Source organism: Phyllopteryx taeniolatus, chromosome 18 (genome assembly GCF_024500385.1).
Source record: "Phyllopteryx taeniolatus isolate TA_2022b chromosome 18, UOR_Ptae_1.2, whole genome shotgun sequence".
In the NCBI taxonomy this organism is placed as follows: Eukaryota; Metazoa; Chordata; class Actinopteri; order Syngnathiformes; family Syngnathidae; genus Phyllopteryx; species Phyllopteryx taeniolatus.
In genome coordinates this window covers 16,483,727-16,509,471 of record NC_084519.1, presented here as the reverse complement: position 1 = coordinate 16,509,471, position 25,745 = coordinate 16,483,727, and the positions used below count along the sequence as shown (strand labels likewise).

General features: G+C 42.5%; 2 protein-coding genes across 4 annotated transcripts in view; one reads left to right on the top strand and one right to left on the bottom strand.

Annotated features, from left to right (window-relative positions):
* Positions 1-8,814, top strand: part of LOC133468229 (exostosin-1) — a 64,565-nt gene extending 55,751 nt beyond the window's left edge. The window contains exons 10-13 of one of the 3 annotated variants that reach the window (XM_061753885.1): positions 2,240-2,329; positions 6,718-6,896; positions 7,013-7,184; positions 8,120-8,814. In XM_061753885.1, coding sequence (XP_061609869.1) covers positions 2,240-2,329; positions 6,718-6,896; positions 7,013-7,184; positions 8,120-8,305 — 627 coding nt within the window. In that variant the 3' untranslated portion in view covers positions 8,306-8,814. The remainder of the gene's footprint in view (positions 1-2,239; positions 2,330-6,717; positions 6,897-7,012; positions 7,185-8,119) is intronic. The other 2 variants (XM_061753884.1, XM_061753886.1) reach the window with 2 other exon arrangements.
* Positions 8,815-17,155: 8,341 nt separating this feature from the next.
* On the bottom strand, positions 17,156-25,737 carry gnpat (glyceronephosphate O-acyltransferase). The gene is made up of 17 exons (XM_061753896.1): positions 25,564-25,737; positions 24,482-24,673; positions 24,202-24,378; positions 23,726-23,855; positions 23,522-23,649; positions 23,362-23,437; positions 23,142-23,293; positions 22,469-22,599; positions 21,833-22,059; positions 21,173-21,265; positions 20,867-21,022; positions 20,085-20,164; positions 19,864-20,004; positions 18,765-18,864; positions 18,598-18,682; positions 17,697-17,758; positions 17,156-17,590 (listed from the first exon to the last, which is right to left on the bottom strand). Exons 1-17 carry the CDS (start codon positions 25,585-25,587, stop codon positions 17,547-17,549), a joined length of 1,998 nt encoding a protein of 665 aa, XP_061609880.1. The 5' UTR covers positions 25,588-25,737; the 3' UTR covers positions 17,156-17,546.
* Between the last annotated feature and the right edge of the window lie 8 nt (positions 25,738-25,745).

Here is a 25,745-nt window from a genome sequence, read left to right as displayed (position 1 = left end):
TCAACACGGCACGTCTCCGTCCACGAGCTTGACTTTTACGTACGGAGAAAATGATGTGCACGAGGGGCACGAAAGGTGAAAAAGTCAAGTTGTTTCAAGATTAATGTAAAATGTTAAAAACAAATAATTCCCTCTAAGAAATGCAATTAATCTCTTCCAGCCCCCCCCCCCCCCCCAATTATTTTAATGTGATTTTTAATGTGGAAAAAAATACTTGTACTTTATAAAAGGATACATTCATGAAATAAATAAATAGAATTAAACTGTTTTGGTCACACTGCATCAAGTGAATGGCCATTCTGCTGTTATTTCTGGTGGGCCTGCCTTGGCCACCTGGGGGCAGTATAAAACAGACAAACGGGTATACTTTTCATTGAGAGATCTCCCAGCTCATCGGTGCGGCACTAATATGAGTCGTTCTTTGCACAGGATAAAGAATATATTACTGAGTACTCTTTCTTGTCTTTCTTTCTATGTTTGTGTTCAGTCCATTGCTCAAAGTGTTACAGGACCACAACATAGATGCTAATTAGCATTAGCATTAATCGAGCGGACTGAAAGGCTAACGTATGTGGTCGTCTTAAGTACACTATGTGTGATTTCATAGCACTACTGTACATGCTTTTGAATACACAACGACCAAGTAGGAATAATGATGTTATTCATATATTACACTTTTTCATACGTTTTCGTTTTTCAGTATATTAGCGTGACCTCTCAGTATGATGCATTTATGAGAGTTTAATCGTACAATGTCAGTGCTTGCGATTGGCACTGGACTGCCTATCAATGTGTGAGTAGAGATAATTTTAGATATATACCGATAGATTTATAATGAGGCTGCGGATAACTGTGTGTGATCTTGAATTTAATGGCGACTAGGCGGCGTGGCGTTCAGGAAAAGACTCCCCCGGGAGTCGCAGCGGTCGGCGCGAGTGAGTAAATGGCCGCGAGTGGGGCAAAGGGAAGGTTCGAGACCATTGAACCGCCGCAGATCTCGCTGGGATCTAATCTTGGACCAGAGGCGGGGAGGCATTGACACCGGCCTACGGTGGGGGGAGGGGAAAGATGAGCCTATGGACTGAATTCTGCTGCGTTCTGCCGATTGATTCAAAATGCAAGCACCACAGGGCTAACATTAAATATATGACAGAATGCTATGAAGTCAGTCAGTTACATGATACGTCAACTGAATCGGGACCTTTATTACACGCAAGACGTTTTGGGTCAAGCTCTGACCATGTGCGGCTGACTAATTTATTTGACTTTCCTGTTTTACAGCGAGTCATCAAATTTCACCGCCATGCTCCGTGATCACCAAAACTCAAATCCTTCTTAAATTGTGCGTTGCTCATCTTTCTCGTGTAGAGCGGTGCCTTGAGATACGAGTTTAATTTGTTCCATGACCATAACATAAGTTTGAAAAATGAATTAAACAGTTTGTGCTTCATGATGAATTCATCGTGGTTCTGTCTGGTGTGTGCGATTTGGCCACCGGGTGGCAGTACAATGCATTCATGCCGACAAAGGAAGAGTTTCACTCCACTCCCCTACGTGACTCTGTAATTTGGCGAGTTGCTTGTCTTTTCAGGCATGACTTCTTGAGAATTTGGGACAACAGTTCTTTATTTTATCTATTCAATACCTGGCCCTAAATAAACTAAAAATAAACAAAAACAGTGAACACAATAGTAGTGTATTTCCATGCAGTTGTGATGATTCCGTCCAATAATGCAAAGGCAGCCAATCACGGGACAGTTAGAGAAAGGGCAAAGTACACGAATCACAATGTTAAAATATACGTAAATATAAAATATAACGTGTATCATGATCGAAATATTAGCTTATGTTCCACGTAGAACTTTGCCCCAACCTCTAATCCTGGCGCGGATACTTTTACCGTTGAAGTCTCAACGCCGTGCAGCTGCGGGTCTTTTGCAAAAACTTAAATAATTCACACTTTAATTATAAGTCAATAAGATCATCAGCAGGCCTCTTTAGGCTAATGGATCCTGGCCCTGCGAGCTTTGCTAGGTCCAAACTGATGGCGGCTCGCGTCAAGAAAGAAAAGAACAACAACAAAAACTATGAAGCGGGCCGTGTGATCGATGGACATGCCGCAGCGGAATAAACACATTTTGCTCCGCTTGTTTACTTGGCCAGAAGGTTTTTTTCAACAAACAAAAATGTAATGAATCCCTGGAAAACAACAACAACACTCTTTTCTGTTCTGTTACAGATGATGAGTAGTCGTTTTTACCCGCACGACGTCATTGTCACCGACGCCATCCTCAGTCTGGACGAAGACTCAGTTCTCTCCACCAATGAGGTGAGTCACAAACGTTTTGCACACATTCCATATCTTGTGAAAAACAATACAAGCGAAGCATCACTCACATCCGTCACATTCTAAAGTCATACATGTGCAAGGTCTTCAAAGGGAGGTTGCTAATACAGGAAAAGCAGGTAGTGCACATGCGTGATGTTTCTTTAGAAAGTGACATCGCCACCTACTGGTCTGGCATGCATATTACAGTGTTGAACAGACACGTGTCAAGTTTCTTAGTTCGCAAATGTTTCTTATTTCAAGTATATTTCATTTTTATATTAAATTCATTTCATATGTTAGTATAGTTCAAGGTCATTTCAAATCACTGTTTCGTCATGTTTTGATTATGGTACAAATGTTTAACTTTTGGGTGGATGTGGAGGGGGGAGCCTCCAAAGGGCCTTTCAAAATGCGTGGCTTGGAAGAGGAATGAGGCGGAAGTGCGGCAGGTTGGATGAAGAAAGTGCAAAAGGGACAAAGAGCCGCGACCTCAAACATTCATAATGTTGATTTTAACGTCACTTCATCAGCTGCCGGACTTCTTTAAATCAACCATGCGGGAGGACAATCAACAAAAGGTGTCGTCCTCTTCATTCAAATGAAATGCAACCATTGGATTCAAATGTGCAATGAATATTTTTATTTTTATTATATTATATATAATAATAATAATTGTATTTTATTATCATTTATAACAATTATTATGTACCTCTAAATTATTTCTATTAAATGATTATTTGCATAGCACCTATTTTATCATTATTTCTTAACTAATATCAGTTCATTAATTGGGTTGAAATGTAAACTCTTATCTTGTTTTTAATATTATTTTTTTAAATAGTTGTTGTACATACAAACTTTGCGGTCAAAAAATAAAGATATATATATTTTTTTTTTTTTCAGATTTGTGTTTAATTGAGCTGGAACCCGTTGACAAATGTCAACAAACCGCTAAAGTATTTAGCATTTTAGCTTCATGAAATAAAACGGCATCAAATTAAAATCTTCTTCTAAATCTTTGGCACTCGGAGAGTCATTAGGAGTCTCTCCCAGGCTCAGAAGCGAGCAAACCGCGCCATCCATAATGGAACGTAAGCCCGGCCCGGCTCGGCCCGGCCTCCCCCCCCCCCCCCCGAGAGATGCGACATATCTTTAAACTGGCAGGTAGTTTTTATTGATCGGAGCAAGTCAATGCTCACCTTTTCCACGCTAACGGTGTGACAATTACACTTTGCGGCGTGGCTAAACAATCCCGACTCGCCGGCTAAACTTTAATGCGCCGCCGGCTTGTTTCATGGAGGAGGAGGAGGAGGAGGAGGATGAAGGACGTGGAGAGAATCTCGGTTGCGCTCGATAAGCCGTCGCCCTAATTGGCCTTTTAAGGCGCCGCGCGAGGGGATTTGGGCGAAAAGGAGATGAAATGCGTCGAACGGAATGGAATCACGCGCGACCGGCCCACTTCATCATCAAGCTGATTTGAATAATAACACTTTGAGATTCTCAAACGCAGCTTTCTCCTAATGACTTTGGCTCGCCGCATTACATGTATGACGGAGAGAGGGATCACGTGACATTTTCAAGTATGGGTCTTGTATGGAAAGTAAGCGTTTGGATTTTTTTTTGTAATTGGCAATTCATATGCATTACGTAGCCGCAGTCTCTATTAGCCAAAATCTTTCGAGTGCAATCAGGGTCAAAATTCTCAAATCATCTTTCTCCATTGAGATGAATGGAAATGCCATTTATCCGTTCCAGCCTCCCAAAATAAGCCAACAAAAAATGTTTGTAATGAGAAAAATTACACGCCATCTTTAGGCAATTTTTGGGTGGACCTCAATTACCTTCAGGGATCACTATGCAGTGGACCCCCAGGTATTTGCGGTGACAGGGACCGGGCTGGACCGCGAATAGGAAAAATCCACAGATAATTGATGCCCATTATAATTTCATTGGGGGGGGGGGGGGGGGGGGGGGGGGGGAGTGTTTTTTTCTAAAGCCAAAAAAATCTTGACTAAGCAGCGATAAACCGCCTATGTTATTTTTTTGGGGGGGTGTCCCACTCCCCCCCCAACCCATCCATCCATCCATTTTCCGAGCCGCTTCTCCTCACCAGGGTCGCGGGCGTGCTGGAGCCTATCCCAGCTGTCATCGGGCAGGAGGCGGGGTACACCCTGAACTGGTTGCCAGCCAATCGTAGGGCACAGAGAAACAAACAACCATTCGCACTCACAGTCATGCCTACGGGCAATTTAGAGTCTCCAATTAATGCATGTTTTTGGGATGTGGGAGGAAACCGGAGTGCCCGGAGAAAACCCACGCAGGCACGGGGAGAACATGCAAACTCCACACAGGCGGGGCCGGGGATTGAACCCGGGTCCTCAGAACTGTGAGGCTGACGCTCTAACCAGTCGACCACCGTGCCGCCCCCCCCCCCAACCATAAAAGAAAAACTAAAATTAAAAAAGAAAAAAAATTGAAAAAACAAAAAAAATCTGCAAATAGGTGAATCCTCGGTTGCTGAACTGCAAGTATGCAGGGGTCCACTGTATGTAGAACAGTGTGTTTTCATGAAAAACTACTTCTTCCCAAATTTCCAACTGCGGCTTATGTATTCTGAAATAATGATGATCTCGTCTCAGTTTACTTACAAATGTACTCATTCAGTGTGAAATCTGTTGAACACAATGCAATTTTTTTGTTGCATAAATGGTAACAGGTGGCTAAACAGGCTAATTATACATTCTGCCATCTAGTGGAAGTCACTATATGTTGCTGGCATTGATAGATGAACAAAGATACATTATTAGTCGTAAACAAATGAGAATCTTGGTACCAATTAAGTAATATTGGATCATTTATATCGGCACAGCTCACTTCATAGTGGTTGGGAATCGGCGTGTTAGTGCCTCACACGCACACACACTTTCCTGAGTGTGCAGCTTCAGTGCTTCCGCCGCGTCACGCCTGCCACTAATGGAGACAGACAGACGAGGAGTGGCATGCGCGCACCTCCATCGGGAAGTCACACATGCCAAGTGACATTATTAGAAAGGCTTTTATCTGTGATGGCGACATGATTAAAACTGCAGCACCTTATCAATTATTTCGCAGCGCGCACGCGTCTCAATCAACACCGTGGCAGCTGCAACCTCTTCTATTGTCTGCTTGTTGCACGGATGACAGGAGATGATGGGCTTTTTTAAAAAAAAAAATAATAATAATAATTTTTTTAGCCTTTCACACTTGTGGTCTAAAGTGGGGTGCAGTGAAATCTACAATTTTGAGAGACCATGTATTTTTTTTTTTTTTTTACAGTTAAATTTATTAAAACACTTAAAGTATTCCTTACCACTTGTTCTCGTGTTCCCTAGCACAGTTCTCCAGATATTAGCTTGAAGCTTTTTTTTTGTCACTCCCTGTTGATGCTTACTGTGTAACTGACACATTTAAACCAAACCAAAATATGTTCAACCAAACCATATAATTTGGTCTAACGAAAGTCCACTCAATGAATGCTAACATCGAATGTAAACTGCCATAGACGGGTTAACGGAAATTAGACCCACATTATTTTGTAATCAGCAGCAGAACGTGGGTTGGTCTCACCAAAAACACTGGTTTCTCACCGAAAAGCGGAGAAAACAAGCTTTTTGGGAAAACAATCACGTTGAGCAGAACCGTGACTTTGCCACTAATGTGTTACCTCAAACAACAACAACAAACAAACAAGACTGAGTAAGGTGTTTTGATGGCAAAATATGAACACACGTTCTATTAACTACCGCATCCCATAATGTGTTGATACTAAATATATCCATGTGTGTTCGAGTGTCAGGTGCCTAAACTTGTCTGACTTCCAACATGTTGGCATTTCTCTCCTTCGTAATCGACATAACAAGCTGAGATTCACCCCCTAATCATGATCATTATTATTATCACGAACTTGAATTCCACAGACAAGCTGATTGACAGCATCTTCCATCGCTACCCGTTGACAAACACACTTGACGGATATATTCGTTGCGGCAGGAAACGGTCGGATTCCAGTTGACAAACCTTCCACACGGGCACGTGAGCTGGCCCGCGTCAAAGGGACTGAACCAGTTTCAAACCTGAGAGTCGCTGCCTGAGCAGTGATGTCACTCGGCGAGTTGTGTCTGAAAGGCGTAGGTGTGTAAATGCCTTGATGCGCAAATTATCCAGGAAAATAGTATGAAAGCGGCTATCGAGTCCCTATTCTCGGCTTCCCATTTGCCCAATGAGTGTAGGGTCCGTGTATTAGTGTGTGCCCCGCTTTCCCAAAAGTATCACCAAAGTCCACGTTTGTGTTTCCGGTGCCGCTAATTGGCATACGAGCGAGACTCTGTGATGGCTTCATGTGTGGAAAGGTCGTATTTGCTCTCCAGGTGGATTTCGCCTTCATCGTGTGGCAAAGTTTTCCGGAGCGTATCGTGGGTTATCCCGCCCGGAGTCACTATTGGGACAGCTCGCGGTCCTGCTGGGGCTACACCTCCAAATGGACCAACGACTACTCCATGGTGCTGACCGGGGCCGCGTTCTACCACAGGTACGAGGCTGGCTTCACAAGACATCGGTGTGCATCGGTGCTTCACGACCTTGATTGTCACCTTTTATAAAACAACAAAAATCAAGACTGACGGTTTGTGTTGGCGCCCCCTTCAGGTACTACCATTACCTGTTCAGCAGCTACGTGCCCAGCGGCCTGCTGAGCGTGGTGGACCGCATGGCCAACTGCGAGGACATCCTGATGAACTTCCTGGTTTCTACCGTCACCAGGCAGGCGCCCGTCAAGGTCACGCAGAAGAAGCAGTACAAGGAGACCATGATGAGCCAAGTAAGACAAATTCAGATCCGCAAAAGAGTCTTAAGAAACCATACCTGAAACAGACACGGGAAGTCTGCCATTTTGCTTTGAGGCAGCCGTTTTAGGATCATCCCGTTCATGTTTGCCACTTCCGGGCGTTCATTCATCACGTGTCGCGCCTTGAATTATTTTATTATTATGATTACGAGCTCAAGGGTTGATAAAATGAGCAGCATGAAAATAATACAAAAGGAAATAATCTCAAGTGTTTCCTGTCTTCGTGTTTGATGAGTGCACTCGTCTTTGTGATGAGGAAATCCATCGCCGTCATTCATCTTTTCACACACACACACACACACATCGTGATGACCAAATTACGAAACATAATTTTCCAATACAATTTCTTTTAAACACCGAGCAGTCCCCCCCAACATGTGCGCAAAAATGACCGACATTATTCTCGAGGCTCCTATAAAATATCTTTTGACATCACTGACGGGGGGATTATGGCAACATTTTACAACATGTGCCCAGTGGGGAGTAAGAACATTGACAATGTCGTTATGATGTCATCAGCTTTATGGCCCATTTCAATCAATATTTCCTCCTCTAACAGAAGCAATATGTATACTATATATACTATTGTACTATGTTTTTAATAATTGCGAAACCCCCTTTCGACCACAGTCAGCGGATGACAACCCGGCAGAATGAATGCCCAGAAATAAAATTAGCACGACCACCAGAAGCGGATCAATACTACAAGTAGAACCAGAACCAGAACTAAAATCACAAGTAGAGCCAGACTTGAACGAGCACTGTCACTTGAAGTAGAAGCAGAACAGGACAGACCTTGAAACTAGAACTAGCCTCCAAGTAGATGCGTTCAGGATTGTTTGCCCCTGGTGAAAGTCTCTTCTTCCGCACCTCACTTCTCACGCCGCCTCGTTGCGTCCACCCCGAAGGGCTCCAAGGCGTCCCGCTGGGCCGACCCGGACCACTTTGCCGAGCGTCAGACGTGCGTCAACGCCTTTGCTCGCTGGCTGGGCTTCATGCCTCTGCTGCACTCGCAGATGAGACTGGACCCGCTGCTCTTTCGGGACCAGGTGTCCATGCTGCGCAAGAAGTACCGCGACATCGAGAGGCTGTGAACGCACCGCCACCGTGAACGCCCCCTTCCCCGCCGTGGACCTTTCGACGCGTAACGGATGCAGAAGGTACGCTCGCGCTCGCCAAAGAATGCACGACAGGGACGTGGGCTGCATGAACAAAACCTTTCCTCTCCGCATCGTCCAAAAAGAGCAAAGAAAAGCGGAATCGTATGCACTAAATGATGGACAGTGTTGCTATTGTACATTTGCAGCTGCAAATAAAATCAACGTATGCTAAAAAGGTGTCACCCGGGCTCCAAATGTCACTTTTTGCTTCCTCGCTTCATGTCTCCAAATAGAAATCACCGGCCCCTTCATTGGGTAAAACTATAAGAGCTGTGTCAAATATTCTACAAAGTGCAATGGTAAAATAATGCTCAAAAATGTAGAATACGGCTTTGGATGAACACTGTCGCAAGGTTTTTGGGAAAAGGTACACCTGTAAGAGCTCTGTGGAAGATTCTGACTTTACAAGAATTATTAATGGCGCTTATAATTGAACATTTGTGAAAAGCAAACAAGCCCAAGCTTACTAATACCAATTTAGCTTCTTGTTTTGATTACAAAGATGACTGACACGTCCTCTTCTCTTTTTGTTTTCCACTTTTGTTACAAATATTACCGCCGCCTATAGGACAAGAATGGAACCATACCAACCGCATCTTATGAACATTTGAATAGATGACCAAACTTCTTTTGAATAAACAGCAATATGTACAGTAAGTACATTTACCAATAGTTTGGCATAGTACTTTGATCCTCTCATGTCGCTAAATCAAGTCACCGATATATTGGGAACACTCCATAAAAATATGTATTGAGAAATGAATGCCTCTCTGTGACAGTGTCAACCGAACCCGAACAGTATTATCTCTTATACATTTTTGGATGCATCTCGTGTGTGTGTGTGTGTGTGCGCGCGCAGGTGTACCTATTAAAGTGAAAACACCCCCCCCCCCCCCCCCCCCGCCCCCCACACACACACACACACATGCCACCATCATTAAGGACGTGCGCATGAATATTAAAATATTTCCACTTTAATTGCTTCTCTTCCAGCGAGGACTCGACTTGAGGAGGATCGCCGTAAAATGGCCGACACCTTGATCCATAAAATAAATCTATATGATAATCAGACGTGGCCTTGTCCTCATAAAAACGTTGTTTTGCCGCTTTGGATCCTTTGTCTATTTCGACGCGTCGGCTTGTGTCTGGCCTCGTCAAGGTTGTGCTGTAAGATTCATGTACATGCAATTCGAAGGCGAAGAAATACATGAAGTCAAGAAAAAGTTACTACTCCAAAATGTAGAAGACAAAGCAACATTCAAACACGAAACAAAAGTTGTTGTTTTTTTTAGAACAGGACAATCAAATGTTGGAAGTGACGCTAATAAAAATGCGTTCAGAAACGTGAGGAGATCGCGAGGCTATATCTAAAAAATTCGAGTCATTCACCTTGTTTCCTCAATCGCTCGGCCTTCATCAAATGACACGGAAAGCTTTGTTTACTCGTGGTGCCATCGGAGAAGCTTTGGCTTTTACCAACCCAAAGTACGTGTGACATCATGGCGAAATGTCCTATATATACACTATCTTTTCCTCCAACTATGTTTCTCATTAAGGCCTGTCTCCTCACATTTGTCATAGTGGCTGCGCTTACACGCACACGCACACACACGGATGCATGGATGGCGAGTCTCCAATTTTGGTCCTAAATAGGACACATCATTGGATGTCAGGAATTGTGGGAGGGAGAAAGAGAAAGAAGCGGAGCGTTGGTGGTGGAAGTAGAAAATATGATTTTATTGAAATGGGTCATTTGGATTTTAGTAGTGGTTGAAGTGTAGGTTGTTCTAGTGAAGTCCAGCTTCGGGTTCTGGTTGTCGTCCCTAGCTTGTCCGAGTGTTGCCGAGCCGACCGGGAGGCTTGTTATTGCCTTGAGTTCTCAATAAAAGCTTGCATTGTGAAATACGCTTTGCCACCTGTTTAAACCCTTTGTACACAATATGACAAAAAGGTCTGAGGGTCAGGTTTTTCAATAAGAAGGCGAAAAACTGAAAATTCAAGTAAGAACTCATCGCGAAGTCCGAAAATGGCTCTCTTTCTCCCCTCCTCCTGTCTTCCTTAAAGCTAAACGTGATGTTTATTTGTACACTTCATGAGTTATTTATTTATTTCACTGGTTTCTGTATGTAAAACTATATTATTCTCTCTAAAAAAATATTTTTCTTCATATTTTTGAGTGTATGGAACAATTTAATTGGATTTGCATTCTTTCCTATGGGAAATATTGCCTTAGTTTTCGTACAATTCAGTTTTAGTCAGACTTTCTGAACAGATTAGTCACAAAAACCACCCAAATACCTTTTGTAAAAATGTATTTTTTCCCTTCAAAGCAGTTTACCTCGCGGAACTATTTCTTGACACACATTTACCTTTACAAACCACGGCGGTAGAGAAGAAGGCCTGTTTTCTCAATCTCAATGACAGAGAAGGATTTGTTTGAATAAAAATAGGATGATAAAGAAGTACCTTGAATTCCTGACTTGCACTGATTAGTCCATTTGGTCATGGAGTTCGGTTGGCCAAGGATTTGAATACTGCGATGTTCCACTTCTTTCACCAGAGATCAATTTACCCCATTTTCCTTGGGGGGGTCTTGGGCTGGCAGCCAATCAACGCGTGTCGCCTGGTGCCAAAAGTGAATAATCACAAAGATGGAGATGATTTATTCATGACGGGAGCCTAATGGAGGCGTGACCAATGAGCGTCGTGCTGACAGCTTAGAAGACGGCGAGAGATGAAAGAGGGAGCAGACGACAGCCGTCACGTGGACTCAATCTCAAACGCGCTGATGGACGCAAAGCGGGCGCCGCTTTGCGCTGAGGACGCACGCATGCAGTCGTCAGCACCCCGTAGTTTAGTCCAAGTGTCCGTCTCGGGCCGTTAAAGCAACACCATGTAGTTGCCATTAAAGCAACCCGATGTCATGTTTTTGCAGTCATCCAACCATCAGTATTAAAGCAACGCTATGTATTTCAACACATACTGTCTAGTTGGTCAACACATTCATCTGTTAGCATTAAAGCAACTTCGTCTAGTTGTTGTACACCCATCCATCAGCATTAAAGCAACCGTACCGGATGTCGTTGTTTAACATCGCTCCATGAGCGTTAAAGCGACGCGATGTTGTTGCTCAACGCGCGTCCGTCCGTCAGCATTCAAGCATCGATGTGAAGTTGTTTACAGATCTTAGTCTGTGTTAAAGCAACACTGTGTCATTGTTCCACACGTTCATCAGCATCGAAGCAACGCTATATAGTTATATGTGCGTATGGTAGTCAAATAATGACATCATCATGATAAAACAGTCAAATACTATAGTAGCGCTTCCTTCCTTAAATTTGTGGGATGTTGGCTTTCCTCTGGAGTCATGAAATCATTTTATGATTTCTTCTTCTTGTTGCCGCGGTGACATCATGGGGAAGGCCGGTCCATGAAGGAAGCCGACGTCCTCCTACGGGAGAGCGCGGATGATCGCACGCGATGACTCATGGCGGCCTGCTTTTTATTTTATTTCAGCAAAGAAGAATGTCAGCGCTTGCAAAATGTCCTCACAGGGATACTTTCATTTTATTTTATTTTTTTTTTTTTTTTTACTTTACTACTCATAAGATGAAGTACATAAAACAACAAGGAAACAAGCAGCTGGCAGTCAACGCGTTTTATGTGCTTATTTCATATTTATATTTTTTTTTTACTGCTAGTGGAGGTCGTCGATTGTGGCTACGCGCGCAGTGTTACACGCACACACACACACACACACAGCTTTTGTAAATGTTTTGCTTCAATTCAATGGACATTGTGCTGCTCCTTCTGGTGTGCGCACCTTGGCCACCTGGGGGCAGTATAATACACACATAGAGACACACACGAAGAAATATTTCTCAACTGATTCAGTAAGCTGCCGTAATATTAGTTATCAAACGATAAAGAATATATGCCTGTGAGTATTGCTACGTTCTCTGTCTATCCGTGTTGCGCCACCATTTGTGTTCCACTGGCACACTGATGCTATTCGTTAGGCCTACTTATTGAAAAACAGAACAAAATGTACACAAATATTTTTTTCAAATGTAATTCATAAGATCACGTCTGAATTTCCCAAGTGAATTTTCCGTGCTTTTTTTTTTTTTTTAGGATTACTTTTGTCACTTTCAAGTTGTTTCAGTCACCATTATGGTTTCTTTTTCCTTGAACTTTTTCCACTCAGAGAGGATGACGAAGAAAAAAATGAGCAGGGGGTGGGGGGAAAAAAAGAGAGGGTGTCATCCAAAAAGGAAAGAGGCGTGGATGTCGTGTTTCGCAACTGCGGCACAATTACGATCCAATAGAAGCACGTCCTCCCTCCCTCGCCTGTCATCACGCGCATAATGCAAACAAATGACCCACATGTCCAGAACACACACACACACACACACGCAGAAAAACGTTTGCAGTCCAAATTGTACTCACTTCAATTCATTTTCATTTAAAAAGTGATTAAATTGGCCTGTTGCAGCTTTTCATGTATCTTCTACACAATTAATGAGCGTACCTGCAATACAATAAATAATACCATAGAATAACAGATTGGAAGTATTGTGAGTTTTTTTTTTTTTATTATGTTTCTAATTACCAACATGAATATAAGAGAGAATGTTTGTTTATTGTCTGCATGAAAAGCTTGCCAATGGCCTTTGAAAGCACTATTTTTCCTAACTTTATTTAGCCAAGCAACATTTGAAAAATCTCACCAGCAAGCAAAAAATGTCACTCATATTGAAATAATAATAATAATTATAATAATTATTGTTATTATAGTAATAATAATAATTCTGTTGTATGAATTTCAACAGGTGTATACAGGTTAAACATCTACAACAATTGACTCTTCATTTAACCAATCCTATGTGGTTTTTTTTCAACACCAAAGACAAATTTGAACAAGCCTAAGGTGATGTTTTTTAATAAGGAAAATAGCACTCTATAATATTTACTCCTATGAAACGTATTGTTGTAACATAATTAAATAGAATGTAAAGAGTTAAACAGATTGGATCGCGAATCCTTTTAACTTGGGCACCGGGCGGCAGTATAATACAAACGAAGGAGACTTTCACGACTACTATAAGCGACTTAGTGAACCGCTGTAATATGAATCCTTTTTCACAGAGGGTAAAGAATACATGCCAGTGTGTATTGTTTTACATTGTCTGTCTGCATATGTTGCTGCACCATTTGTGTTCATATGTCCGTTACTTAACCTTACTGTTACAAAATGCTTTTTTATTTTATTTTTTTGCGCAAATAAAAAAAATGTTTTTTTTTTTGTTTTTTGTTTTTTACACATTCACTGCCATTGACGGCTTTAGAAGTCAAATATCCATGTTAACTGGGAAGGCTGGCAGTGAATGAGTTAATCATTCTTTTGCACAACTTTTCTTTACCGCTTATCCTCACTCGGGTCGCGGCCTGCTGGAGCCTATCCCAGCTATCTTCGGGCGGGAGGCGGGGTACACCCTGAACCGGTCGCCAGTCAATCGCAGGGCACATAGAAACAAACAACCATTCGCACGCACATTCATACCTACGGGCAATTTAGAGTCTTAAATCAACCTACCACGCATGTTTTTGGGATGTGGGAGGAAACCGCAATGCCTGGAGAAAACCCATCCAGGCACGGGGAGAACATGCAAACTCCACACAGGCGAGGCCGGGATTTGAACCCCGGTCCCCAGAACTGTGAGGCAGATGTTTTGCACAACTTCAACAGATGAAATTTGTAAGAGTACATAATAAAGCGCGGCTACACACAAAAAACGTATGCGTGGCTGAGGTCAGAGGGCGGGAGTTCAAGTGTTCTCCGCGATAGCCTCACCCGTCATTGCCTCCTCAGAACAAATCCGCTCTTATCGGGATCTTGTACTTTAGTAGCGGCTCGCAAATGCAATTTCCCAGCAGTCCCGGCAACGGCCCGCCTGCGTTAAATCCTCCACGGGAAATCTGACGCTCTCATCTGACGTCTTCAAGAGGACGTCGAGACAAGTGGGGTTCTTTTTCACACTCAACATGGCTTCGCTTCCTTCCACGACATTATAAAGAGTAGAATGTTTTCCTGTGCGTCGGAAATTGACAACGGAAATTGTCCCCTGCGCAGGTTTATGGCGGTCAGTTGGGCGTCAGGAAATGAGATGCTGAGCAAGTCTAAAATAAGAAAAACAAATCAACACCACAGTGTGTGTGTTTCTGTGCGTGTGTATTTGTGTCGTAGTGTAAATGAAATGATCAGCACAAGTTATAATTGCTTCGTGTTGGCTCCTCGTGATGCGGCGAGTGAGAGGAAAATGGGAAAAAAAAAGTCAACTCAAGCTAACGTACAGGTTTTGGTAAACAGATGGAATGAACACAAAACATTGAATGTACTTTAGTCAACATGCAAAATATGTTCATTTTATAATAAAAAAATATATATTTATAGAACAAAAAACTGCAAGAAAAAAAAATGGCGAAAATGCAAATTTTGTCCAGGATTTTCTTTATTTTTTTACAAAATAAAATTCTTTGAAAATAAACATTTTCAACGAACTTTTCCAGAAAACAAAAAAACTACAACTTATTTTTCTGAGTGAAATTTTTTCATCCAGCCCTCATATCCCAATGAGCTCAATTTGTCGTGAATTTCATGTCTAAGTTGGTCCCAGTTCAAACGCGAGCCTACTTGAGGCATTTACTGTATATTATGATGTTTTCATTTCGGCTTTTAACTTTTGTTGGTTTTCTTGAAGATTACATCTAAACTACTACTCCAGCTGGGTTTCGATTGCCTTCGACACACACACACACACAAATATATACGCACACACCTGCCAATATATCACAGCCTCCAGGTGTGAAGATTGATGGCATTAAATTGCTTCTATCCAGTATTTTTTTTATCAGGATTTACAGGCCTTGCTGTACGCAGAGCTCTCCAGCACCACTCGCGTCCATAAATCATTCCTTTTCACCTTCTTGACACACACACGCACACACACACACACACACACACACACGCGCGCATGTAGGGATATGGTTATAACAAGATGGATGATCCGCCGGCCGGCTGCTGCCAAGACCAAAAAAAAAAAAAAAATGGAAGAAGCTGCGAGCGTGCACAGTAACACGCGTGTCCTTTTTGACTCCGTAATGGAAAATGTCAATCTGCGTGCGTAGAGGGCCCGGCCCACGTGGACTTTCCCGCCCTTACGCCCGTTGCTCTCATTATGGGAAAATGTCACCTTATTTCCCCGGCTACATGTCGCTTGATTAATTCTTGGGGGGGGGAAGGCGAGACGGACGGAGAGACGGCGCGACGGTGAGGAACGCCGACGTGTTTCTGAGAGACATTGGAGTGGATCGCCTCGTGCGTGTCGTCGGCGTTCCCGGTAGCCTGATTTGAACCTGGGATCGCAGAAATGACGAAGGGGGAAAAAAAACAACAACAGTTTTTCACCATTTCAGTTTTCCTGATTTCGAGTCGACACATCAGTTATCCGCAACAATTGTGACATTCGCTTAACTAGCTAGATATGCCTCCATCCCAAACGCACATCTTCCCTTCGGATAGTCGACTGGCGTGGCCGCTTTAGAGCGCCTCATAGATGGCTGTGAGTGCACGCACTTCATGTAGAAAAAGACGAAAGAGCAAGGCAGGGGGGGAAAAATATTCCAAAAAGTCCAACGTGACACCCAGTGTGTGGACCGGGGTTTCGAGCTGGCAAGGTTGCGTTAGAGCGCCTCATTGTTGCGGTACGATTACTCGGTGGGATACATTCCGGGAGTCTTTAACTGAATGTACTTTCGCCGCTCGAAGATGTAGCGATGTGTAGGCATTAGGGATATCCTAGACGTAGTCGCATCCATTTTTCCAGGTTGTATAAGTGCTATTTGAGTTGACAGTTGAGCGGGGCGTGGTTTCGGCGTATTCAGCAGACACGCCCACAGCATTTGAGAGCAGAGACAAGAACTTAATTTTTCATGCTCTTGAAGCCTTATTTTATATTCTTGGCGATTTATTTCATCATTCAAATTTAGCAGGGTTGTTAACAACCCTTTTCTCTGTGATGTGCCAAATTTACTAGACATTTTTATTCTCACTTTACAGGGACTTTAAAAACACATCTCTCTTTAAAGAAATAAGACCAATTTGTTGACTGTTTTCAAAATTGTAGAGAGAAAAAAAAACTTTTTCTGGGAAAATTTTAATTATTTTTCAATCAATATTTAACAAAAAAATACACAAAACTAGCAAACTTTTTTTCTGACAGAAAATGAAACTTTTTTTTTTTTTTTTTACAAATGAAAGAGTCTTCCTCAAAACTCGTTGGAGAAGCCCAACATGCTCCTGGAAGATTTGAAAAATATTCTCGAAAAATATGCCCAGCAGAACTTGCACACGCATCATGAGTGACGTCAACAAATCTTGAGACTTCAGATGAGTGTCCATCTCAAAGGTTACTTCAGCATTTCTTACGCTTTTTTTAAAAAAAAAGCTTGTGCGTGTGCGTGTGTGACAGATAGACGGCGTTGAGAGGCTTCGAGTGAGGCAAGTCTGACCCCTAGTGGTCACGTACATTTTGTCCCATACAATAAACCTGAGAAAATTTTGTATTGGATCCCATTAGACGGTGTACCTAATGAAGTGTCCCTTGAGTGTTATTGCTGGAAAACTCTAAATATGAAATTATGTAGTGCTTTTTTTTTTTTTTTTTTTAGACATTATCATTTTATATTAAAGACACGCTTCCGATACAGATCAGCTCACAGTGCTACAATTTGTGTAAATACTTTATTATATTTTCTGAATATGACCCACACACACACACATTAGTGAAAAGTACAAAAACTGAATTAAAAAAAGATGTTATCGGAAAGAGATGAGCAGAACGTTGTAATATTAGTCAAATATCATCTCGTTTTTCTTGTTGAGGTAAATTCACACATTTGACACGTTGGCCAACAAAAAGTTCTTCAACCTTGACAAACAACAACAGGTGCATAGACAAGCGTCGCTGTTTAATATGTACAATCGTGTAAACATGACTCAACTTTCTGCTAAGTGCAACCTCTCCAATAAGAGCATCTTTTAGCAAAAAAAACAAACAAAAAAAAACCACACACACACACTTGAGTCCATTTTGCTTCACAGCAGCTAGCAGATTTAGAGGCGAGCCATGGCAGCGTTGCGAGTCGGGAGCTTCCCACCTGCACAAAAGGTGAGCACTTTTGATTCATTTTCAAGTGATTCGCTTTTTTTTGTTTTTTGTTTTTTTCCACTTGTTAGAATGTTAACAGGTTCGCTCCTTCTTACCCAAAGTGTCTTCCAGAGAGTTGAGCGTCACCTTGTTGACGCTCAGGCTGTCCTGTCGCGTTCTGAGAAAACATTTGAGCGTGACTTAGTCATCGTCTTTCCCCATTGAAATGAATGCAAATGCATAACCTGGCCACGAGGGGGCGGCAGTATAAAACAGTCATGCAGATTGCAGACAAATAAGTTTCACAACTACTGTGACACAGTAACTGCATTTGGATTTGTTGCTTTTTCACAGAGGATATTCAAAATACGCCAGCGAGCATCGTTATATCGTCTATTTACATGTTGCTGCACCGTTTGTATTCAAATAGCCGTTGCTTAAAGTGTGATAAAATATAAGCAAGCAGACTTATGTGGTTGTTAAATACACTGTGTATTTCTCTTTGTCTGAAAGCTTGCTCTTGGGAGTGGCACACAGGTCCAATCTTCTTTTTTTGAAGAAAGATTTAATGCCAAACGGCTGCTCGTTGTGAAGTGAGTTGAGTTTACTGCCACTATACGGCGCTTGTATCTCAAATTTTTGTTTGTAACTCAAAGCAAAAAAAAAAAACACTGAACAGCTTGTATAACGAAAAAAAAAGTTAGGATACAGGCGTGTATATTTTTTGCAATATACACCTGACTGTAATTTTATATGTAACTATTTTTGAACAATAATTAATTTTGATATTAAGTCTGTGCTAAACTATTCGTTTTGGCCCTCATTCATATAAATATATTTTTCCCAATTTGTAATTTTTGTTTTATAGGATACATATTTTCTTATTATTCTGTGGAATTGTTTTTAGATTTATTTTTTTTTTTTTTGTTACTTCAAATCAAAATATGATTTGTCGTGTCGTATGTTTTGTTTCAGCCTGTGTGGAGTTGTTGTGGCGTGTGATGAAAACAAGCGCACCTCCGCACGGCGCCCAGTCGGAGCAGCGCAGCCAGGGCGTTCTTGTGCAGGTCCGACGACAGCACCTCCAAGTGCCTCGGCCTCCCTGCGTCACAACACGCGACGGACCGCGTTAACGCACGTCACCATCCTTATGGCGTATTTGAAGGATAAACATGCAAACCGACCTGCCAACAAATGTTTGATGGTAAACTGGCGGACAGCGGGGACGAACGACTTTTGTGTCAGCGCCTCGGCGGCCTCGTCACAAAGGAAACGACAAACCACCTGCGCACAAATGATTTGACTTTTTCGTGCAGCGACATTTCATCAGTCATGGAACAGTAACACAGCAAGGGAAATACCTTAATTCTATTTTATTTAATTATTGAAAGTCATTATTCGATCATTTTGAATTCATTTTTATTTTATTATTGTTATTTTATTATAATTTCAGCATAATTTAGCTCATATGGATAAGTGACTTCAATGAAAGTTTGAATATCTTTTATTCATATTTAATTTATTTTTGATTATTTGGAAAAAAATGCAAGTGGAACGCCTTAGTTTATTTTAATCTTAAATCATAATTATATTTTTTTAATTTGATTTTTAATTCAGATTTATGACTTCACTAAAATATATTTAAAATTTGTCATGTAAATTTTTGTAATGCAATTTTAATGAATTTATAATGAAACATTCACATTTTATGAACATTTAATTTAAATTTAGTTTAAAATTTGATTCTTTTAGTTTTTAGTGAATTTATATATTTTTTTCAATGGAACAGGAACACTCCAAGTAGAATTTTTTATTTTTTTTATTTGTAAATTGATTCACAATTCTAATTTTAACTCAATTTCCTTTTGAATATTTGTAATTTTTAATGTAATTTATGTAATTTTCTTCTTTCCATTTAAATTGAATTAAGGTTTTTAGTTGATTTGTGTTGATTTTTTTAATTCAATACAACGTGAATACTGCAATTGAAACCCCTTTTTCATTTAATTTATTCATTCATTTTAAGTACTTTTTTTTAGAATGAAATGGAAACGCAAGACTACAAGCCAAACACCTTTTTTGTTTGCAATGAAATATTTAAATTTCATTTGACTGCCGATGATCTTTGCTCTTTCGTTTCTATACTACGGCGTGCGGTGACCATTTTCCCTCCAATTGAAGTCACCGAATATGGTCGCTTGCCGTAGAACGAGCTATTTTTAAGCAATTCTTACTTTTATTCATTGAGTGAAATGCTGGTGGAGGTCATCATCAGTCACTCACCTGGTACCCTTGCAGGAAGGGCTCCAGAAGGCCTGCCAGGAAGTCCAGGGTCCCGTGCCCCCGCTCCGTCGCCGCCACGTCGTGCTGGGCGACCTGCAGCGCTCCCGTCTTCTCCAGCAGGTAACACGCCTCCTCGAAATCCTACACCCACAAAAAAAAAAAAAAGACGCAATAAGGCTTCATCTTGAAATAAAAACGGCGCCGTCCTCGGTGGTGCTCACCTGCACGGCGGCCCCGGGAACCAGGATGAACTCGTTGGAGAAGACGTCCCTCAGGAAGCTGAAGCGGTCGAAGACCTCTTCTGCGGGGCGGGGGGGGGGAAAAAACGGAAAAAGTTTGAGGATAAACCGTACAACAGGAAGTGGAAGTAGCAAAAGGACATGGCTGCTCAGTACAATAGGAGCAATATCATTAATTGGAGCAATAACCCTGAAATGTCTCATCAAATATATATAAAAAAATATAAAAGTATAAAATGCAAATGCCACTTTCTTTTTTTTTTCAACACTGCAAGTAAAACACCTTTTAAACTACTTTAAGTACTATTTTGTGACAAAATAACGCGATATGTAAATACGAAAGATTATACATAAAAAAGTCAAATATAATAAAATAAACTATTACATTTTCCTAATATTTTGACCCTTTCATGTGACTAAATAATGTCATATGTAATTATGAAAACAAAACAAATTACAAAAATGTTCAAAATCAAGCCCTTTGTTTTATATTATTAAAACAGTCACATGGGATGTATGGCTCAAAATATTATACAATGTAAATAATTGAAAATCTGAACACTAAAATTTTAAAAATGTACATAAAACATAATCCAAAATAATTAAAATTTACAAAAATGTAACCCTTTGTTTTATATTAGCATTCGAGCAGCTGCATGTGGCTCAAAATATAAGGAATAAAATGTAAAAAAAAAATATATATATATATTCAAATCAAGTTTCATATTGATATAAGAGCAGCTGAAGGGGTGAGCACGACTCACGTTTTCGTCCGGACGAGGCGGAGCGGACGGCCGAGGCGAGCAGCGCCGGTCGCAGGAAGACGTGGAGTGCCTGATTCCTGTAGGAGGCGCAAGAGAGCACCGGCACAGCCCGCTCCAGGAGCTCCTCCTCCGGGGAGCTGACCGCATCTGCTGGCCCTGGTGCGTTACGACACAAAAAATGAGACTAAAAATCAAATCCACACTGGGGACAAAAGTATTGGGACACACTCCACCTTCAGGAAGTGACGAAAATGTGGAGTTCTTTCGTGTCCCAATACCTTCGTGTCCCGTTTGTGCCAGACAAACCTTGTTCCAGCTGTACTCTGCCCTCAGAGACCCTCACCAGGCCTCCGTGCAGGGCGAGGCTGGAGGACACCACCTCCGATGGACGCAGGTGGTCTGGAGAAGGCAATTCAAACAAAGAAAGCCAAATGATTCTCGGGTTCACATCGGATCGCCACGTTCAACGAACCCAGCCGACAAATCACAAATTTCCCTCGAAAATTAGCAAGCAACCTTCGCTGCAAAGCGATGTCACTTTTGCACTTTTGCCTCGCGGAATGCTCGGCTTCACCTCGGATCGTTTACGCAACAAAGTCTGTTCCTTTTCTTCGTTTTGCCGGCTCCGAGCAAAAAGGCTGTCACAAAAAAAAAAAAATTTTTAAAAATGGCTCCGGAGACACATTCAACATTCCAAAAGGATTTACGTGAAAAACGGAGCCGTTGTTATTCATCCAATGAGAGTGGCTATTTTAGACATAATGCAGCATGCGTGGTATTTTGTCTTACATTAGCCAGATTTTCTTTATCTAATGGATCATCCCTGAACCATGCATTTGTTTTGTTTCTCTCTCCCCCCCCACCCCCCCCCCCCACCCGTGTTTGGAATTCATTCAAGAAAAAAAAAGGCTCGCGTGCGTACGTATGGGCTCATTGTCGCCACGACAACAAAGCAGCACACTGTACCGGGCCAGTGGAGGAAGGCGCCGCAGTGCCGGGAAAGGTCACGCAGCCACACGGCTCGTTCGGTCAGCTCGTCCAGCGCCGTCGCCGCTTCCTGCTTCTGCAGCAGCAGAGTCGCCAGGAGGACCCACGGCTTCAGCACCGAGTTCTCCTCCTGCGCCCTCACCAGCCTGTAGGCGGCGCCGTTCACAAAGCGCACCATCTCCTCGCTGGGCCTCGCCGGGATGTGTCTGAAGAAAGATTCAAAACAAGATGGAGGACACGTGCTTGTCAAAGGTCAAAGGTCAAACAAAACTTGGGAGTTCAAACCATTTTGTTGTAATCCATGCGATTAGCTACTCGCAAATTCGCCAAATGGCCGATTTCTGGGGGGGAACCTCACCTCCGTTATTCACCCAAACACCTCTTTGTCTAATAGAAAAGAATGACTATGGCGCCAAAGAACTACGTTGAGATGAGGGGACGAGCTTCATTTTGACAAGTAGTGCTTTGCCGCCATCTTGTGGCGTCTATAGGCAATTATGACCCTTTTGGGGGAGGTGGGCGTCAGTTACTGGCAGATGTTCGCTATTTGCAGTAGGACACAGTTTGATCCCCAGCACCGGTCGGCGTATCGTTTGCCACGTAAATGTTCGTTACCTGGGCGTCAGGTTAAATTGACAGCGGTCCACGTGGCCGTGGGCTAAACTCCTGACCGACACGGGCTGACCAAAGTAAACATGGATGCTGCCGTAGTCCTCCCGCAGGATCTTCCGAGCCTTAAAGAGACCCTGGCATAAACGAGAGTCACATATGGCATATTAGTCGTCACTTCGATATATATAACCGAGCGAAAACAGTACAGATTTCAGGTTTAAAGGTAAAACAGTGAAAACTATCAAGTAAAACACCCCAAACTTCGAGTCTAGCTTTTTCGTACGCAGCAGAACTTTAAACCAGTAATCAATGCCTTCAACACATCTCGCTGGATGACTGTAATGCGCTTCACTTTGGAGTCAGCCAGCCCTCCCTCAAACGTCTCCAGGTGGTTCACAATGCTGCCGCTCGTCTCTTAACTGCAATACGTGAGAGCACTTCAGAGTTAAGATTCTGCTTTGTGTTTTCAAATCTCAAAATGGCGAACATTTGTCCAGCAATGCCTAGAAAATGCCACTCGGTGACAGCGGAACACTTCCCTGTTCCCTCTCATCTCTGTCGACCGTCGACGAACGGTTCGTAGTTTGACCTTATCTTAGCTACAGGGGTTATTTCTGAACCGACTTCCATGTTAAAACACGTACATAAAGGTTTCGCAAGTACGTGAGCTGCTCACCGACGTGGACTCTTTAGGCTTGGGAACCCCGAGAAGCTCCCGGGCGTAGAGCGCCTCCTCCAGGATCCTCTCGTAGCTGATGCTGACCGGCACCAAGCACACGTCGAACACCTCGCCCTTGACGAACGGCTCCATCACGATGTTCAACAGACCTGGGCGAGAACACAGCCGCAACATTTGCTCAATATAACTCGTTCTTCTGCTAATTTCTTCTTCTTACCCAACTTTGGTGTCAAAGATTTTGCTGTTCGACTTCGCGTGCCCTCTAGAAAAAACTCAACGGGTGCGTACCCATTCTGAAAGACACGTTTTTCATTAAAGGGGAGCTATAATGGAAAAAAATGACAATAGTGATGAACAATTTTCATCGCTGTTCTCACCTTGACGATGGTCTTGACGTACTCGGAGAAGACGGCCCAGTACAGTTTGTCGGCGCCGAACGAGCGGCGGATGAAGAATGCGCCCGACATTCGCAACATCTCGCCCACAAACTTCATCCCCATGAAATCTGGAGGAGGGAAAACACGCAGGGTGAGTGCACGCGGTTTCCTCCACGAGGCCTCGTGACGCCAGCGACGACGTACCCATGCCGGCAGCGATGACGGGCAGGGCGAGGTCGTAGGTGTACAGGATGTAGGACATGAGCAGGAAGTCCATGTAGCTGCGGTGGCTCGGGAGGAGGACCACCGGGTGCTCCTGGATGGCCTGCTGGAGCTAACGACAAGGCGGCTTGCTAGCTTCGTTATCTTTATTATCATTGGCGTTACGCTGGAACCTTGATTGACAAGTTGCATCGATTCCGAGGTACCACTGTATTATTATACGTGACGGAACCTACGAAAGTAGGCTTGCAGAAGTTTCATGTTTTAGATCTGCGTGTTTGATTAAAGCTGTAGATGCCAAATTTGCATTGTTTTTTTGTTTTGTTTTTTAAATCTAATTACGATCTGCTGTTGGGAGGTCTACGTAACTAGCCAATTAGTTTTAACCCTGTAAAATTCATACGTGCTCGTGTATGCGCACTTTTGGCCCACCCTGAATTATTACGTAAGGCTCTCACTCTCTGGATGCCTTCTTCGTTAACGCAGACACTCCGGAACAAGGTCTTGAACACCTTGCTGAGGGTGAAGGCGAAGAAGCGAACGGTGCCGAGCTGCAGGCGGTGAGCCATCTCGTCCAAGATGGCCGACGCCTCATCTCGGAGGTCGTCCGGCGCTTTGCCCGTCTCCTGGGCCACCTTGGAGGAAACAACACTTCTTCTAATTAGGGCTGGGATTCGTAGATTTCAAGGTGGGGGAAAAAAATCCAGTCCAGAAGTCACAATATTTACAAACATCTACCTGACTGATGACATAATGAACGGGATCCGAGCGCAGTACGGCGCTCTTGAGCGTGTCCGGCGTGCACGGCGTCAAGCCTTTGTAGAGGACGGGTGTGTAGCACTTGACGGCGTAGCGGAGGTCGCTGGAGGTCCGCCGTTCCTCCAGGATGTCTTCGAAGTCATCTCGCTTTTTCAGCAACAGATCTCGACGCTGAAGAAAACGATGCAAGATGTAGACAATCGCTGTGCTCTGAGTGTTTGCGGACGCACTGCAATCGAGGCCTCATCCACTCTGGTCCATGCAATGCCTCAATCGACACAACCGAGTTGTAGTCACAAAATCGGTAAGCGACACAACACAATGTACAAAAACATTGTATTATAATACAGGAACCTATAGTAAAACTAAATACAAAATGCAGATATATAGGAAAAACTAAAGCAAAACATATATATCGTTAAACTGTAACATTATAGAAAATATTGTATAAATGCTGGCCTTCACACTAAACTAAATGCCTTACTCATAGTAGGCACGTGGTACTCATTGCCGTTGAGCGAATAAAAATGGACACTTTATAAGGAAGCACAGTTTTGTTCTATAAAAGTCAGGAAATATTTAGACTAAAAATAATATGTAATTATAAACAAACAATGCATAATAATTCAAATAAGTAACTTGAATGAAAGTGATACAGTAAAAAGAAATGGTAATATACAGCTTATACATTGATTTTCATATATTTCATTTAAGAAATGAGTCTACATCATTTATTTTAAACAGAAACGTTGCACCTGGAGACGTTTAGAAAAATTATAATTCAAATATTTGTGATGAATAAACATTGTGAACAAAGACAATAATACATTTGTGTTCATGCGACTTGTAGCATTAACACATAAAAGTACTTTTGTCTTTGTGTGTCATTAACTTCTCTTATTATAAGCATATGACTGTTGAAGTTGTTGTTGTTCTGGGGGCTGCTAAATGGAGAAGCATGATGTCAAATGTCAAACGCAACACACACGCGCGCACGCACACACACACACACACAGTTGTGTTAGCTTAGCCTCCACGCTAATAAGAAGACGTTAACATACCGAGTAAACCGCTTTGGATGCCATACTTCCTCACGCGAGCAGCCACGTTGCATCCAGCGAGGCTTTTATTTAGTTTATTTATTTTTACGAGCTGCTCAGCTGATGTAACACAAAAGTGAGCTCAGCCTCCAGAGGAGAAAGTTCACATGGGCGTTAGCCACCACTTCCGGCATTTAGACACG